Source organism: Lactuca serriola, chromosome 3 (assembly GCF_051521515.1).
Source record: "Lactuca serriola cultivar US96UC23 chromosome 3, Lser_US96UC23_V15, whole genome shotgun sequence".
In the NCBI taxonomy this organism is placed as follows: domain Eukaryota; kingdom Viridiplantae; phylum Streptophyta; class Magnoliopsida; order Asterales; family Asteraceae; genus Lactuca; species Lactuca serriola.
In genome coordinates, this window is record NC_136410.1 from 168,008,438 (window position 1) to 168,026,536 (window position 18,099).

At 31.8% G+C, this 18,099-nt stretch overlaps 1 protein-coding gene and 1 pseudogene across 1 annotated transcript; one reads left to right on the top strand and one right to left on the bottom strand.

The window, feature by feature from the left end:
- Positions 1-870: 870 nt before the first annotated feature.
- LOC145093352 (aquaporin NIP2-1-like) lies at positions 871-3,001 on the top strand. Its single transcript, XM_079031462.1, has 5 exons — positions 871-1,068; positions 1,224-1,448; positions 2,176-2,370; positions 2,460-2,521; positions 2,605-3,001. The coding sequence occupies exons 1-5, from the start codon at positions 937-939 to the stop codon at positions 2,825-2,827; spliced, it is 837 nt and encodes a 278-aa protein (XP_078887588.1). The 5' UTR covers positions 871-936; the 3' UTR covers positions 2,828-3,001.
- Positions 3,002-14,283: 11,282 nt separating this feature from the next.
- LOC145095859 (uncharacterized) lies at positions 14,284-15,728 on the bottom strand (annotated as a pseudogene).
- Positions 15,729-18,099: the final 2,371 nt, after the last annotated feature.

Genomic DNA, 18,099 nt, shown 5'->3' on the forward strand with positions numbered 1-18,099 from the left:
TGTCGCCGCTAATATCCGGTGTCGTCGCTAAAGGTGTCGTCGCTAATACCGATATTTCTTGTAGTGAATGATATAAAAAGAATTTTGAAAATCATAAAATCTTGTAAAGCCGGTGAAACATCAATCAAGAGAATATAATTAAGGCCGTAAATGAAACGAACGAACACGAAAAAAGCATGTTTCACGTTCGTTCATTTAAGTTAGTTGAATAAAAGAAAAAACATTAAACGGATAAACGAAGAAAGCCTTGTTCATATTCATTGGTTTATGCTGATTGAAGATGTCAAACTAAATAAACGGGCGGACATAAACGAACATATAATATATTATATAACTAAAAAACAATTAAACATATATAAAAATAAATAAAGCTAAAGGAACAAACATAAACAAACGTAAACAAAGAAAATAAAGGAACGTAAATAGGAATTTGTGTCATGTTCGTTCATTTATAATATATATGAATATGAACGAATTTGTTTCTGTCGAACCATTCACGAACAATTCTTTTACCTTTCTTTTGGATTTACAATAGCAGCATGAACTTCAAGATTAACTAATTTTGTTCGACTCACAACACTAAATGTTATTTCCACTTGGAAATGTACTTTTTTTTTCATTGGTAGTTTTATAAAATCACCATCGTCGATACAGAAAACATGACAATAAAACGACAGAATCTCTAGCCAACAAGGGGCCAAAGTGTTAATTGCCAAGACCTTCTATTAAAAATCATGCATCCGATAATTTTATCTTGTTCACAAGTTAAATTTTATATTGTTTATAAAAACTTACTTTTCATATGCTTCAAGTTGGTTAATTGTTTTTTCAACGGAAAGGGAATAACGAGAATTATATAAATACAAACCTCAAGCACCTAAGGTGTCACACTTTCTAGCTACGACTATCATAAAAGATTCCCTTACATTCATAATCATGTCCATAGCACATTCAAATTATGACACAAATGAGTTACCCATCATTACAACCGAAACAACAGAAGACAACCAACAGTTTAAAGTCGCTACATTACTTCAACTTCGGTATCCTCCCGGTTTTTTCCGAAAGGTAAGTTACCATTTCCATAATGGTTGATATCATATTATATACATGGCATCCAATGATAACCATCTTGCTCTATGGACGTTATGATTTACAACATCTATATACCCTTTTTTATCATCTTCAAGATGATTTCAAGATGTTTTGGATTTATTTTTCAGGTGGTGGCAGAGGCGGTTGCCACCTTCTTGTTGGTGTTTGTGACATGTGGATCGGCGGCACTTGCCACAAGCAATGAACACAAGGTGTCTCAACTTGGAGCCTCGCTTGCGGGTGGTCTCATTGTGACGGTTATGATTTATGCAGTTGGACATATTTCGGGTGCACACATGAACCCTGCGGTCACACTAGCGTTTGCATCTGTGAGACATTTTCCTTGGAATCAGGTACGTGGCTAGACCTAGACCATCAATAACATAATGGATCATGTTATTTAGACCATAAATCTCAATAGGCTCGAACCATATGTAGTTAATGTGATTATGTGATAATGATGGGCACATGAGGACCATGGGAAGCCAGGTCGAATATAACCTGATTTGGGCCACTACATGACCTACTTTTAATTGGCGTATTGTATAGCTTCAATAATATCATGAATATTTTCATGGAGTTCAATGAACTCAAGTCAAATCCTTAACTTCAAGTAAGGTTTCATACTTAGATATAAATATATAAATTGATTAGTAGTTATCATTAGTATGTCATATAAGGTTTTCTATTACGACATTAAAGTGAGGAAATGTTTTGTTATGATGAAGATAGGATAAGATTTTTGAATCGTTGACTTAGTATCCCAAGGTGCATGGCACCATAAAATGAAAAAGTTGTAAGAAAAAACTATAACCCTTGTGGATGCTTCCATAATAGAATTTTTTCAAGAACTTATGAAAGAAACAGATAAATAAATGAAAATAAAACCTCGTTCTCAATAACTAATAACATTCACAAATTCAAAATTTTGACTCGTGCAATTATAGTACAAGTAGTTTATTTCTTTTGTCCTCTAAGTTATATAAACTTAAAAGTTGTGGGTCCATAGATAAGTTAAGAATCTTTATAATGGAAATATATATTGATGACAAATAAATCTCATCCATTGTGTTTATGAAGGTCCCGATCTATGCAGCTGCACAACTAACAGGGTCCATATCGGCTTCATTCTGCCTACGTGTACTTTTACAACAAGTCAAACATTTGGGAACAACAACACCTTCAGGAACAGACGAACAAGCCCTAATAATGGAAATCATCGTCACTTTTACAATGATGTTTGTTACGTCAGCAGTAGCCACAGATTCTAAAGCCGTAAGTACACCACAAAAGTACATTGACTTTTTTTGAAAATGTCATAAAGTTAACAAGAACCATAATTTGATTCTAAAATAATTTTTCAGGTAGGAGAATTAGCGGGTATAGCAGTAGGATCGGCCGTATGCATTACTTCCATCTTAGCAGGGTAAAAGCTAATGTAATAAAATATACTTATAACTAAATATTATATTTATAAAGATTAATTTTTTTATATGGATTATTTTTCAGACCAGTATCAGGGGGATCGATGAATCCCGCACGTACTATCGGGCCGGCATTAGCTAGCAATAATTATAAAGGGATTTGGGTGTATATCGTGGGCCCTATAATAGGAACGGTGTCTGGGATGATGTGTTATAGTTTTATTCGTACAACTGATAAACCTCTTCAAACAGTTTCTTCGTTTAAACTTCGAAGAATGAAGAGCATTGTCGAGAATGCTACCGTTTAAAGATAAATTCAGTTCACTATAGTTTTAATATATTTCTATCAACTATAATGGTTTGTCATTGAATAAAATGAAATAAGATAATAAATTAGTTGTTACATTCCATTCCATGGCATATTTTATTGTTGTTTAGGAATTAAATGGAATTACTGCAATGAATCTTTTGTTTATATATAAATAGAAATATGGTTTTAGCAATAGTTTGTGTATTATTTCATAATAGTTAAAAATTCTAGTATTCATAAGTCTAAAACATGTGTCCTATTATAAAAGTTACCCCCTTTTGTACATTTATCAGAAATTTAAAAATAATAATAATACAATTTGCAATATACAATTCACACAATGCATTTTTTCCACAAAATTGCTTTATGATTTCTCCTTGCTACTAAAAAATTTAATAAAAACTATAAAATTCTTTTTTCTTTTAACTCATAATTACATCATCATTTTGATAATCACGTCAATTTGTGTAAAAAATTTTTGTAAGAGGCACTTCATGAAATCCATTTAGCAAAGTATGTTCTTTTATTATATCTTTAAAACTTTTGTTCGGGAGTTTAATGATTGGTGAATAAAGTTTCCTATAAAAGGTCTAAGGTTCAAACCCTATCAAACACACAATAAATGTTCCATTATTGATTACTCACATAGCCTTGGGATAAGTTGACATTTACCGTTTAGATGATGCAGTTACCATTTTTTATTATTATAAACAAGTGTTGATAGGTTGATAGCTCGTGTGTTGTGCCGGCTTTATTAATTATTTATTTTCGACTGAAAAAACTAATAAAATAGATTGATGTGTAAGATTACTTGTGTAAATTATATATTTGAGATAAAAGTACGCAAACAAAAACAAAACAAAAAGTCTATGAAGACCTATTTATTAAAAATAAATAATTGGGTAAATCCTTCTCAATAAATAAAAAACTTGACAAAATTACAAAAATGGTCCTTGTGGTTTACTAAAAGTTACTAACTTAGTCCCTATAATTTTTTTTATACAAATGGTCCTTGTGGTTTGCAAAACTTGCAAAGTTGACTCTTTTTACTAATTTCGTTAAAATGTTGCCGTTAGTGCATCCAATGTGGGGGTATTTTAGTCATTTCAAATATAGGAAGGACTGAATTCGTTACATTTACCAAACCAAATGGACCATTTTTGTTATTTGCCTTAAAAAGTCAAGAAACTAAGAGGGTAGGGTTCAAACCCGGGTCTTCTCGCAAACAGACACCACTTGTTTCCACCAAGATAAGAATCAACTTGTGCTTATATATTTGTAATAGTAAATATAAAGTGCCGTTCTTCTTTTTTTATTAACAATTTTGTTTTTAATTGAATGAGTTTTAATTATTATTAATAATATTATTATTATTTTTATTATAATATAAACTCATTTTTATGAACGTATAAATACAGTTTTATGTATATATATTTAATAAACATATTTATATCTCCATAAAAACGTTATTTTTATATATTAATGTATAAATATTTAATAAACATATTTATATCTCCATAAAAACGTTATTTTTATATATTATTATTATTTTTATTTAAAAACATTATTTTTGTTTATAAATTCATATTTATATATTTAAAGTTATATTAAAACGCTTTCAAAATATATAAATAAGTTACTAAGGACATACAAATGTATGTATATATAATTATTAATTTTAAAAATCTATATACATATTGATGCGTATTTATATGTATTTATACATTTTAAAAACATGTAAATACATATAAATATGTTTTTAAAATGTGTGAACACATATAAATACGTTTTAAAAACATATAAACGTACTAATATTTTTCTAAATTATATAAATTCATATAAAAACGTTTTTGATATGCATAAATTTGTTTCAAATGTTTAAATACATAAAATATGTATAAATGCATACATGTATTTTTTTTAAATTAATAAATATGTATGCATACGTTTTTATATCTTTACAAACTTATTTATAAATCATGAAGTCTGTATATAATATTAAATATATAAAAGTCTGTATATAATATTAAATATATAAATACGGTTTTAAAGATAGAAATATATTTTTTAAAATAAAAAGAAATCATGTTTTTAAATATATAAATAAGTTCTTATACATTTATAAAATATAGTTATGTAATAATAATAATAATAATAATAATAATAATAATAATAATAATAAAAGTAATAAGAATAAGAATAAATATTTATATTAATAATAGTGATAATAATGATAAAATGATTCGTTTGGTTATTGTTATATTGATTAAATCCGAAGGAGAAACATCATCCTCCTCCTAGCTTGATGGCAAAGTCGTTGACCTCAGTATGAGACGTCAACTTCGATCCTTGGCATTAACCCAATTTATTATGTTTTTTCAAACAAACTTCCAAAATGGTCACTGTGGTTTATCAAATGTCACGAATTTAGTCCTTTTGTACTTGAAAAAACGAAAATACCCTTACAAATTCAGTCCATATCGGCATTTTACTAACGGTGTTAGTAAAAAGGGTAAACTCTGCAAGTTTTGCAAAGCACAGGGACCATTTGCATCAAAAAAAATTATAGGGACTAAGTTTGTCACTTTTAGTAAACCAAAGGGACCATTTTTGTAATTTTGTCAAAAAAACACTTTTTGTCACATGTCATGCTCTTATTGATTTGGTCACATGTCATTTTGTGATTATTTTCAATTAATGTTTTTCACATGACATTTTGTGGTTTTTTTCATTTTATTAATTTTCACATAATATTTAAATGTAATAATTACAATAAATATAATAATAAATGTTTGTCAATTTCATTAATTGACTTCCTTCTAATTTCAAATTTTATAAAATTAAAGTTTCATTAGTTTTCTTTGTTTATATAGCTAAATTATTTGTTTAATTTGAAAAAAAACAAGCATTTTAATTTTAATAGTTCAATATTTTTCTTTTTTTTCTTATAAATTCAAACTTCACAAATGTTTAGAATTTCATTTTTTATTCCTTTAAAATGAACTCATATAATACATGAGTATTACACCTAGTACGTAATAAAACTTAAATGAAAAAACAACAAAACATGGCAATTTGATTATCTTGTGGAGATATTAAATCAGCACGGATAAGTGGTCTTGGGAGCTTGAATCGTCGGGTACCTTTACTGATAAATCAGCATGGAATTGGGTTAATGATATGACGCTTCCTATGGGTAGTATGCCTACTAGGTGGAACCCTTTTGTCTCTATTAAAATTAACATTTTTTATGGTGTGTGCTTTTGGATCGCATTCTGGTAAGAGACAAACTGGTGGAAAGGGGGTGGTGATAGATTCCTTATTGTGTTCTGTATGTCTTAATTCTCAAGAAAGTGTGAAGCATTTGTTGCTGCAGTTTTCGGTTGCTGATCAGGTTTGGAGTCGGGTTGGGTATTGGCTTCATTTGGACCTTCTTGTGTTTTCATCTATCCGTGATGTGGTGGATTGTGTGGATTCTAGACCGATGGTTCATATGGAACGCCCGATTGTTGAGTCGGTGTTCATGATGGTTATATGAGTGCTTTGGACGTTTCGTAATTCTTTACTTTTTAGTAGCAATGAACCTAGAAAAGATAGGCTCTTTGATTTTTTTGTGGATCTTTCTTTTCGTTGGTTTTCGTTTCAGAATTCTAAGGTTGTGGTTAACTAAATGATGTGGTTACAAAATTCAATTCGGCCTTAATTTATTCTTCTCTCTAGCTCCTTGCTAGAGGTTAACTGGATGATATGGTTACAAAATCGAATCCAATCCAATCCAATCTAAACCTTTCTACTTTTTATTCTTTTTAATTTCAACAACTTTATATGAAATACACATATAAAAATAAATGCTAAAAATCTTAAAAATATATATTCAAAATAATAAATACTAAAAATAACCTTTCTTGTTTGTCCATTTTAGGTCTCTACGTATTTTTTGTGCGTATTACACCATTAAGGTTATTCTGACCGTTTACAAATAGTTCTTTTAACAGGGAGGAAAACGGTAAAATGAATTATTTCTAAATGGTTATAACAACCTTAATGGTGTAATACACACAAAAAATACGTTAGGACCTAATATGAACAAACTGGAAACTTTATTACCCTCCTAAGTCATTATCCCTTTATAATAGGACACATGTTTTAGACTTATGAATACTAGAATTTATAACTATTATAAAATACTAAACAAACTATTGTTAAAACCATATTGCTATCTATATATAAAATAAAAGAAATAACAATCCAATTTGCAATATACAATTCACACAGAAGTCTTTGTTGTAATGGCTATAGGGATCAAACGTGTAATTTTCGCCTTAGTTGTAATGGCTATAGGGATCAAACGTGTAATTTTCGCCAACCATGGTGATAATCCATCTGAAAATCTTAAAACTTGGACCTAATGTGTATATCATGCAAATCGCATGGAAAATTTTAATTTGGCGTTCTTGTAAAAAAAGTTAAAACACGGACCTAAAGTGCATAACAGTGCACACCACTAAGACCAAAATAGTAATTTACTCATTCTTTCTTGATACATATTAGAACTAAAAACTATAACGTCCAAAAGTGTAATTAATCTATTTCTTTTTAGAATTTAAAACAAAAAGTATAATTCTTTAAAGAAATTTTTTCAAAAATGGTCATTATGAATTTATATTTGTCCTCAAAACAGTCTTTTTTCGAAACATTTTTTCCTCGGATGGTGTTTAAGTATGGATCTCATTTCACTACTGATCCTTTTTTTAACAACGCAAACTTTTATGAAAAGCACTCCTAGATGGTTGCTAGCTAGGCAATGAAGGTTGAACACATAAAAATAACCCTAGGAATTATGTCTAACTCCACCACAACCTTTGCCTCTAACAATTAACCATAAAAGGGAGACAGACACCACCTTACAGACTAATTAGGCAATACTCTTACAAGTACTTTTAAAACATAACTCATTTCTGTAAGACCAAATCACCCATAAGAAAGCTCTAATGATAGGTTCCTATTTGCTCACAAGAAAGCTCCAATTTCCTTTATTACTGGTCCTTTTAATTAACCTTGTTAAATTTGTTACACGTCATCAATCCGTGATAATTAAGCTCTTTAAGTTATTTACATTTTGTGTTTCTTGTGATGTATATATTTCCTTGTTCTTGTTTTGTACAGAAGGTTCCTTTTTTTTGAAAGAGAATGAATATTCTTGATTTCGTTAATTGAAAAAAAAAAAAAAAAAAAAAAAAAAAAAAACACTTATCAATGATCCATCTGATTTTAATTTTGGTGAAATATGTAGGAAAGTCATCCGTGCCTTGTGAAATCGAATATAATTATTGCTGAATCTGATAAATCAATGATCCATCAGATTGAGAATAGCGATGGTGAAGCTCTTTCCAAATTTCATGTGCAGATGGAAGAAACAAGACACTATTAGCAATGTTCTTGTGAAGAGAGTTTAGAAGCCAAATAATAACTATCGAATTGACTCAGAACCATGCAGAATATTTTGAAGAAGTAATCGCAGGTTGAAGAATAGTACCATCAACGAATCCAAATGTGTTTTTGGCATACAAGGCGATTGACATCGATTGTTTCCAAGAAGAGAAGCTGATTTCATTGAATACAGTAGAAACGAGAATTGAACTTGGATTATCTGCATATCCAAGATAATAGGGACTGGAATGATCAGGAATTTGAGAAGAATTATTGGATGAAGAATGAGAATTCATTGATTGAAACAGGATTTGCAGAAAACAGAGCAAGAAAGAAGAATTTTGAAGAAGATGGATCGAACACAATTACTCTGATACCTTGTAAGAATTGATGAAGATAAAGAGATATGATAGAAAGAGAATGTCTTTATTTTATTGATTCAAAAAAAAAACCTTCTGTACAAAACAAGAATAAAGATATATATACATCACAAGAAACACAGTGTGTAATTAAAATAACCAACTTAATTATCACAGTGTGCTGTAACAAAATTTGTTATGTTAAACCCAAATACAATTTACCTTTCCGCCCTTCTTTTATCTCACTATTAATATAAAGAAAACTCAAAATTTGTTATGTTAAACCCAAATACTATTAAAATAATTACATAAATCAATTTATTACAAAAAGATCGGAAAATAAAAGTATAGGGTCTATTTTGTTCTTTTCTGAAACTATTGATGCAAAGAGAATTGAGGATCGGGGCGTATTATGCCATCAGACCAAAATCCGGGGACCTAAACTGCCATTTCCAGAAATTTGTGACATGTCATTGTGTTCAACAGTAGCGACTTATTCTTTGCCATTTTCAAAGCTACACAACCTGATGCAATCGAGAGAGAGAGAGAGAGAGAGAGAGAGAGAGAGAGAGAGAGAGAGAGAGAGAGAGAGAGAGAGAGAGAGAGAGAGAGAGAGAGAGAGAGAGAGAGAGAGAGAGAGAGAGAGGTTTGTTTTCCATTAGATTTTCTGAAATTAATTGGAGAGAAAATGAGATACGTATGATCTCCGGTGAGCACTCAGTAACCCCCAATAGAACTGCAGAGAGATAAAGGCATGGAAAGAGAAAGGAAGGGAGTTCTTCATGTGATACCGGTGGGTGTGGGTCTAAGCTCTTGGTGCTTGATCTCCAGTAACCCTAGGACAAAACTAATAGAGAACAGATAAGTGGGAGATGTGATTATGTTGTTGTTTTTCCATGCTTTTCAACAACCAATATCTGGTGGAAGATGGAGGTCGATCAAAGTTAGACAAATCTGAGATCTAGAGAGGGAAAGTATGAGAGATTGTATGCGACATTGGAGTAATCTGATGACAAGATTTAAGGTGCATGGGAACTGGTTATGAGCTAGATGGAGCCCTCTTTGATTTTTGCAACATTCTAACGAGAAACAGTAAAGGAAAATCGATCTAGGCTCATGTTTACCAAGTGTCATACACGGAGTGTATCTGTGTGTGATATTTGGATTCTAGTCACGTGTACTATAATCATTATAATAATAAGGATGAGTTAAGTGGGAAAAAGGTACATATGTCGTGATGAAGAAATATATAAATGTAAAGACGAAAAATAATGTAGAGATGCTACTGTGATGAACACACAAATAAAGGGAAGGAGACAAGGTATTGGAGTTGCTAGTGCTAGGTTGACAGCCATACCATATGGCTTAACATACATTCTAAATTATTATATTTTTGGATATAGAATCTATCGTTGGGTGTAAACGATTTTTACGAAGGAATTCAGAAAATAAATACATACTTTTTTTTTGAAAGAGAAATTTAATTATATACATAAATAATTTGTTTAGGGCATTCATAATGTATTGAATTTTATAGAATTCAAATCGTTGTCACATTATTTTTCTATATTACATCAAATTCAATTAATTTTTTTCCGAAATATATTAAACTCTACAATGTTTAATAGAAAATTATAAAAACTAATTTATAGTATGTATTTAAGATTAGAATTTTTTTTATTTTTTTCATTGAAGAGTTCAATAATTATTGAACTTCAATTCCATTGAATGTCAATGTGACATCTCATTATGGTAGAATTTCATTTATTGAATGACAACTAAACTTGGCACCTCATTCAACTTTCATATTGAACTCATCATTGAAAATGTTCTTACACTAAATAAGCTTTAATAAATTGTAGTGGTGAAATTGATTTAAATGCATTTTTCTGAATATGATAATAGTATTAACATTAAGAGTTGGTTAGTTGAAAATCGAAAATCAATGCATGTTAAGTCATAATATTTAATTATCGACTAACTCTTATTGTTAGTTATTCAAATGGAATTTTGATATAAGTTTTAGGCTAATTTTTTTTGGAAACGGCAAATATATTAAAGAGGGTACCCCCACCTAGCAAGGAACTAGATGAGGGACCAAAAGACAAGATACAAGTAAGTACAAAAATTACAAACCAGAAAATGGAAAGATCAACCACTCATCCTAACTACAAATTCCGTTATTACCCCTATGCTTTAACCAATAAAATCGTAGACTTAATGCATTCAGTTCCATAAGGAATTGAAGTACCCTCCATTTGAAATAATATTTTGTTCCTAAACCTCCATATGTTCCATACCAGTCATAACAAATGACAACAAACATTTCCCTTTTCGCTTGACTGTTCCCCCAGGTGCTAGCGAAATGAAGCAGATCACCAGTAGTTTTTATTGAGGTCTGATCACTTATTACACCACACCAACTCCAAATGCAGTTCCTTATCTGGGAGGCGAACGGACAATCAATCAGAAAGTGATCCGCACATTCAGGCCTCCCAATGCACGAACTACACATGATGACTTGACCAGAATACCCCTCATCTCCAAGGCTACAGCTGACGGAATTCAATCTTGCACAACTCTTCGTATAAAACATAACACCTTTATCGGTACCGCCTTACTCTATACAATTGCAGGAGAAACAGGGATGCTAATGTGCAACTTATCAATAAGTTGTCTAATGGATCTAATTGAGAACATGCCATCAGACGAAAGTTTACAACTCCAATGATCCTCTCCCAACCCCAAGCGAATGCCAGATACTTCACTAGTGAGACTGTAAGAGCAATTACATCATATTCAAGCCCCAAAACAGTAGGTGTAGACTTCCACTTCCAAGATTGATTCTAGCCGCCAATTATGTCAGATACAGTGCACCTTTTCCTTATTTCCAATTCAAATAAGGCAGGGTATTTTGCTTTCAAACTACCAGAGCCTAAACAATTATCATACGAAAATAAAGTTTTGTTCACTAAAGCAAAATTGACATTGAAAATATCTTAGACATCTAGACCATGCTCACACAAAACCTTTTTGATACCAGCAATAGTGTTCCAAACTCCACTGTACTTTAGTCTGGATAAATACTCGAACGACTTATTCGATAAGTTATGGATACCATATATTACCCGAGCCCACAGAGAATGAGTTTCGTTATTCAAACTCCACCACCATTCCACAAGTAATCCAATATTTAAGGCTTTTATGGAGCCTACTCCCCGCCCTCATCTCCTTTGGCTGCTAGCACTTTCTCCCAACTAACCTAGTAAAATTTCTTCCTTTCATCACAACCACCCCATAGGATTGTACGCCTTATCTTCTCCAATTCTTCTAATACACCCATTGGAGCTTTTGAATAATGATAAATAATAGGTAGGAAGATTGCCAAGGACCGACTTTATTAATGTAAGCCTACCCCCAAACGATAAGGTTTTAGCCTTCAATAAGGAAAGTTTGGAGTGAAATTTCATAATTATTGGCTTCTACTTTTTTATAAGATTCATATTGGCGCCAATAGGAACTCCGAGATAGTCAAATGGAAGATCCCTCGATGCACACTCTAGTAGGTTAGGCCAATTCGTTGTTTCTGTCAGGTTAATACCAATACCAAATACCTTCGACTTATGAAAATTTACTTTGAGTCCCGAAGAGATATGAAAACACCTCAAAATATGTGCAAGATTCTTGAGGTTAGACCGCGACCACTCACCAATGAACAATGCGTTGTCAGCGTAGAATAAGTGACATAGAATAGGTCCATTACCCAGGATTTGAACACCATTAAATAGCCCCTTATCACAAGCCGATTATCCGACTTATAAATAAAGTATAATATACTATAATTAAGAGATTAATTAGATGTTAGACTAAATAACTACCATACGTATTATTGTCTACTTTTTTATTTGGATATTTATATCCACGGAAAGCTATAAGAGTAGTATTATAGTAAATAATAAGCTTTCAAAGAAACGAGGACAAAAGGGTAAGTTGGTCCAATAATCAATTAATATAATTGTTTGAAAGAGTATCCAAAGTCATTATTTATTGGTAATATTTCTGGTAATAACATGGTCCTTTTGGGTTTCCCTTAAGACTCAAATTGAATAGATTAAATAATAGAGAAATTGGTTTCTTAATTATTATTGTTAATAATTAATTAGAAACTAATTGGAAATATATTTTGGGAACTAATTAACAGTTTATATAATTAAAGGGTTGAATATTCATTAATCGATAGTTGGTTAATCATTAATGTTTTAGAACCCTTATGGGATTAGGATTGGATGAAAATCACTCCATCCCACCTGGGAGAATGAGTGAATTTCGTTCTACGTATTCCATCCCACATGGGAATGATTACAAAACCTAGGAAGGGACCCAATGCTATAAATAAGGTCTTAGGGATTTCATTCTTCCATGCACCTTGGCTTGAAGTTTCGCCAACCCTTTTTCCTCCTCCCACAGGGACAATTTCTAACCCTCTTAGGGTTTGTGAAATTGACCATTCTCCTAGTTATTTTTATTACACTCTTTGGTGTCATTAGGTTCGATAGCATTAGATGGATTTTGGTTTGGGTCCTATTATTTAAGCAACTTCGTGGAGGACAAGATCAAGATCTCAAGCATGGAGATCAAGGGCTGCGAAAGAGGTATGTTTTTATTCTTTGTTTTTATGTTTTCATAGGGTAGATATAATTAGCATGAAACCATAGATCCATAGGTTGCATGTACACTTAGGTATATAGTAATTTTGATTTTCCACTATCTAGTTTAGAGTGTACTTGATGTGTAGAAAACCTAACAATGTATCAGAGCCATTGGTTCAAGATTATATTCACCCTAGATCCATATTCTATAAATGCTTGTTTGAAATTGAGTGAAAGAATAATGAATGAAAAAAATCATATTTGTTAAAATCTTTAGTCCCAGCTCACGATGTGAACTTGTCGGATTAGGGTTTCCCTAATTTTTCATTTTTCAAATTTGAAGGTTTGTTAAATATGGATAAATACCAAATTTAAAATGTTTTAAATCTGGAAAATTGAAAAATATTATTTGAATATGATTATTTAAATTTGAATATTTATTTATTATTTAAATAGTGAATTTAAATATTTAATATTGTCTATAATAGAGATTTATAAATTTGAATATTAACCCCTCATGATTTATTAATTGTTACATTGCGTCATTGCAATTAGTTAGAAGTAATAGTAGACAAGTAAGTTTAAAGTGGTTTAAATTTAACTCTTATATATATATATATATATATATATATATATATATATATATATATATATATATATATATATATATATTAGAATTGTATCCTTGGTTTAAAAAAGTGTGTTGCGCTCCGTTGCGATTAGGTCCCGGAGACCGATGCATGTTGCGAGACGCGATTGCCAGCATATCACGTAGGTGTGGCGCACAAGTAGTAATTACTAAATATATAAGCAAATTCATGTTTACCAATAACTAAAACACTATAAACATTAGACATATCAAATGAATCGAAATTCCAAAATTCATGCCATATGTAAACTGAAAACAAACCTGACAGTGATTAGTTAAAACTCAAAAAGCAAAATGCCAGTTTACCATACTCATGCAAAATGAAACTAAATCTAATTGTCATGCAAAATGAAACCAAATATAATCATCAATCCTCATCAAACCCGAGCTCGCAATCTACCTCCTCGACATCGTCACAAGACAATCCAATATCTTCTTTTATCTTTTCATTCACCAACACAAGTCTACTAGGTTCAGGTGGTAGTTTATAAGGTGACTTTCTACTACATGCAGGTGGCCTACCATTTCCAACAACACCTTTATCATGTGCAGGTGGCCTACTAGTACTACTTCCAGCGACTCCTTTATCTTTTGAAGCTCCTCTTGTTGAATAGATAGGCTCATTTATCCTAATTGCGTCTTCTACAACATCCCAAGTCAAATCATCACCCTTAAACACTATATTATCAACTTCATTCTGCTCCATTGTCCCCATCAAATACTCATTGCTTTCATCTATTTCATTTTAAAGGATAGGATCAGCCTTGTCATTTCTTTTGGATCGACGATTCAAGGAACGGTTGAATTTCACATAGACCATATCATTTAGTCTAATTTTTCCAATCTATTTCGTTTTATGGTGTGAAGCTACAATAATACAAAATACAATGAAAGAGTTAAATAGCATTAGACATGTAACAATGTGTAAACAAATGAAAAGATAATAACATAAATCCCGGAACTTACGTGTTAAAAGACTCCCCAGTTTCTCTCACTGCTTGTATCACTACATGTGAGGCTAAGGACTCGTATAGAAAAGTTTTACAAGTTAGGGGCTGAAGACCCAAAAGATATCCACCACTCAGTTGGTGCTTTTGACTTTCTCTGTCTGATTGCCATTGGAAAACAAAATAAACCTTGAGCACTTTGATATATAGATAATTCTTCAATAATCTTGTCGTGGATACTTAACTATGGTACCAATCGCTCGATGCATGCATATAATCCAGTCATAACTTCTTCACAATATGTGCCAGCTTGGTTAGCATAAAAGATTTCTGGATTTAGGTAATGTCCAGCTGCATGCAAGGGGCGATGAAGTTGACATTGCCACCTGTCATCAATAAACTTAAAAGCTTTATCATACTCCTTTTCTTTGTAGAGAAAGGATTGTGAGATAGTCTCCATGGATCGGTCAATAGCCTCATAAATATAAGCTATAGCTGGTTTTTCTCACCGTCCACCATTATAAGGACCTTAACAAGCGGTCCTATCAATTTAAGAGAATACAAAATATTTCTCCAAAATGTGTATGGTATGAAATATCCTTTAATCTTGCTTGTTGTTGCATCGTTGGCCCACTTGCTTTTATTCCACTCTTTTGACAAAACCATTTTTCTTAAGTTATCTTTTTTGCTTGTGAAATTGTGACAGGGTGATGAATGATGTTGCAAACCTACAATTAATGCAACAATTAAATATTAGACACAACAAAAATAATGAATGGTTAATCAACTGTTAAGAGTCACAATTCAAAAACATGGTTATAGCTGGTCTATGCAAGTTTCTTTGATTGTTAAAGTTCCTTATCATATTAACAATAAAAACATGGGTATATATGTACCCATTTGCCAACATACATTTCTTCAAAGAACTTTTCACTTGAAGGATGTTCTTTCCAATGTACTCTAACATAAGATCAATACAATGTGTTGCACATGGAGTCCAGTAGAGGTGTGGTCTTTTGGCTTCCAATAACTTCCCTACAAAGTTTACAACAAAGTAAACTTGAAAATAAACAAATAATGAATAAAATAAAGAAAGTTAGATACTTAAAATAAGAATTAATTATCTATTAGTTACCTGCTTTAACATAAGCATATGTGTTATCTGTGATCACTTGTATAACATTGGACTCTCCCACCTCCTGAACCATGTCATCAAGAACACCAAATAACAAGTTTGCATTCTTTGAAATTTTTGACACATCCATTAATTTAACAAAAATAGATCCTCATGGTGAATTGACTAAAAAGTTTATTATATCTTTTTGCACCACGAAATCATGCCTACCATCCGACATCATTGAACAATCTTTTTGAGCCCACTCGGTCTTGTGGTCTACCATTTTCTCTTGAATGGTGGCTACTTCTTTTTTTAGCAAGGGAACCCTTAACTCATACATGCTTGGGGGATTCATCCCAGGACCAAATTGTCCAATTACTTCGACCATGATATGAAAATTGTCATATGTTGCAGCATTGAAAGGAATGGCTACACAATAAATCAACATATATAACATTAACATATATATCATCATAAATCATAGCATGTATATTAACTTTAAGAAACAGAATAATAGAATATATAACTCTAAAAAACATTACCTGCATTATAAAACCATTTTGCTATTTCCCTGGATGCTTTAGCTCGTAGTTCTTTCCGACACACGTCATTTATAGTTTGTTGTTTCCCTCCTTTCTCATCTTTTCTACCTTCAAATGCATCTTCAGGTTTTGGAGTAAAAAACATATCTATTGGCCCTTTTTGTTTTGGTTTCTTTCTGGGAGGTTGCTTGCTGCTACCTTCACCCTTTTTTCATGTTACTTCAACATATTATTCTTCTTCTTCATCTCTATAGTAATCATCAAAGTCTTACATCCTTGATACCATTTGAATGCTCTCTTTCATTTGTTTTTTCTGTTTCATATAATCCTTGATCTCTTTTCGAATATGATCTAGACATTTTTGGCATGCAAGAACATTTGTAAAGCCTCCAGTAAGGTGCTCTTTTATACGGCTTGTACCTCCCTTGGTGACTTTAGAACAGAAGTTGCAAGTGAAATTATTTTTGTTCATAGGGTCTTTCACACTTTACTTTCTTGCAGGATCAATGTTGTGGTCCAACGAATCATTGTTAGCAGCCATGATTATCAAGACTTAAGAGAAGAGAATGTTAAGAATTAAGAGAAGAAGAGAATGTTGAGCACTATTTGTGACTTAGTGCTAACTATTAACCGTGGGATAAACAATTAAGAGGGTGAATCAAGAAAGAGGAGGGAAAATGAAGAGGTTACTCATCGATAATGACAAAGAGAAGAAAAAGTTTGTCGTGTGATCAAGATGTTGTTTCGGTTAGTATTCTTATATGCACGTATCTAGGGTAGAAGTAGGGTCGGATTCTAATTAAACAATTGCATTTGCATTGGCTTTATTAGATTTTAAGTATTTTCTATGTAAAATGGGCCAGACACGGGATACGACAAAGCGCAATGCGCAGGATGCACTTCGATGCGCACACATCACCTCGCATCATGTAGGTCGCATCGCCCCATATCTTTGTCGTGCTTAGGCCATCACAACGCAACACAACCTCACAACGGTCGCAACATGCACGCTTTTTTAAACCCATATTGTATCTTCTATATGTATAAGAAAGTTACAGCATGCGCCCTGACATGTTTTAAATATTGACATTGTCATTCTTACCATGACTAGGTTCACTCTTTCTGATGTAGGAGTTTAAGGAGGTCTCTATGATTCCTAATGAGGTCAGATTTTAATATTCTTTGTGCTTACCATACTCATCGCCCTATTGCATTTTGAGAATGGATTTACTGAAAGGGTTTGATAGTTATAATGGTCAATCTAAAAGTATTCTAAATACAAGTATAAAACAAAATCATGTTTTATTAATAAATGTGAATCTTATATTATCCATGAAAGTTTCATATTCTCTTTATATTCTATTGATGGAGCTTATATGGTTAATCGACAGATCAATCTAGAGTATAGTTGAGAATGAAGTGGAACTTGAGAATCTCAAGCGTAACTTGGGTCGAAGACCATGCGATGCATGGTTAATTCACAATCTATTATCTCATGTTATCCATAAAAGTTACACATACTCTTTATAACATGTTGACGAGCCTTGCATGGTTAACCAGAACGTTAATTTGAGAGT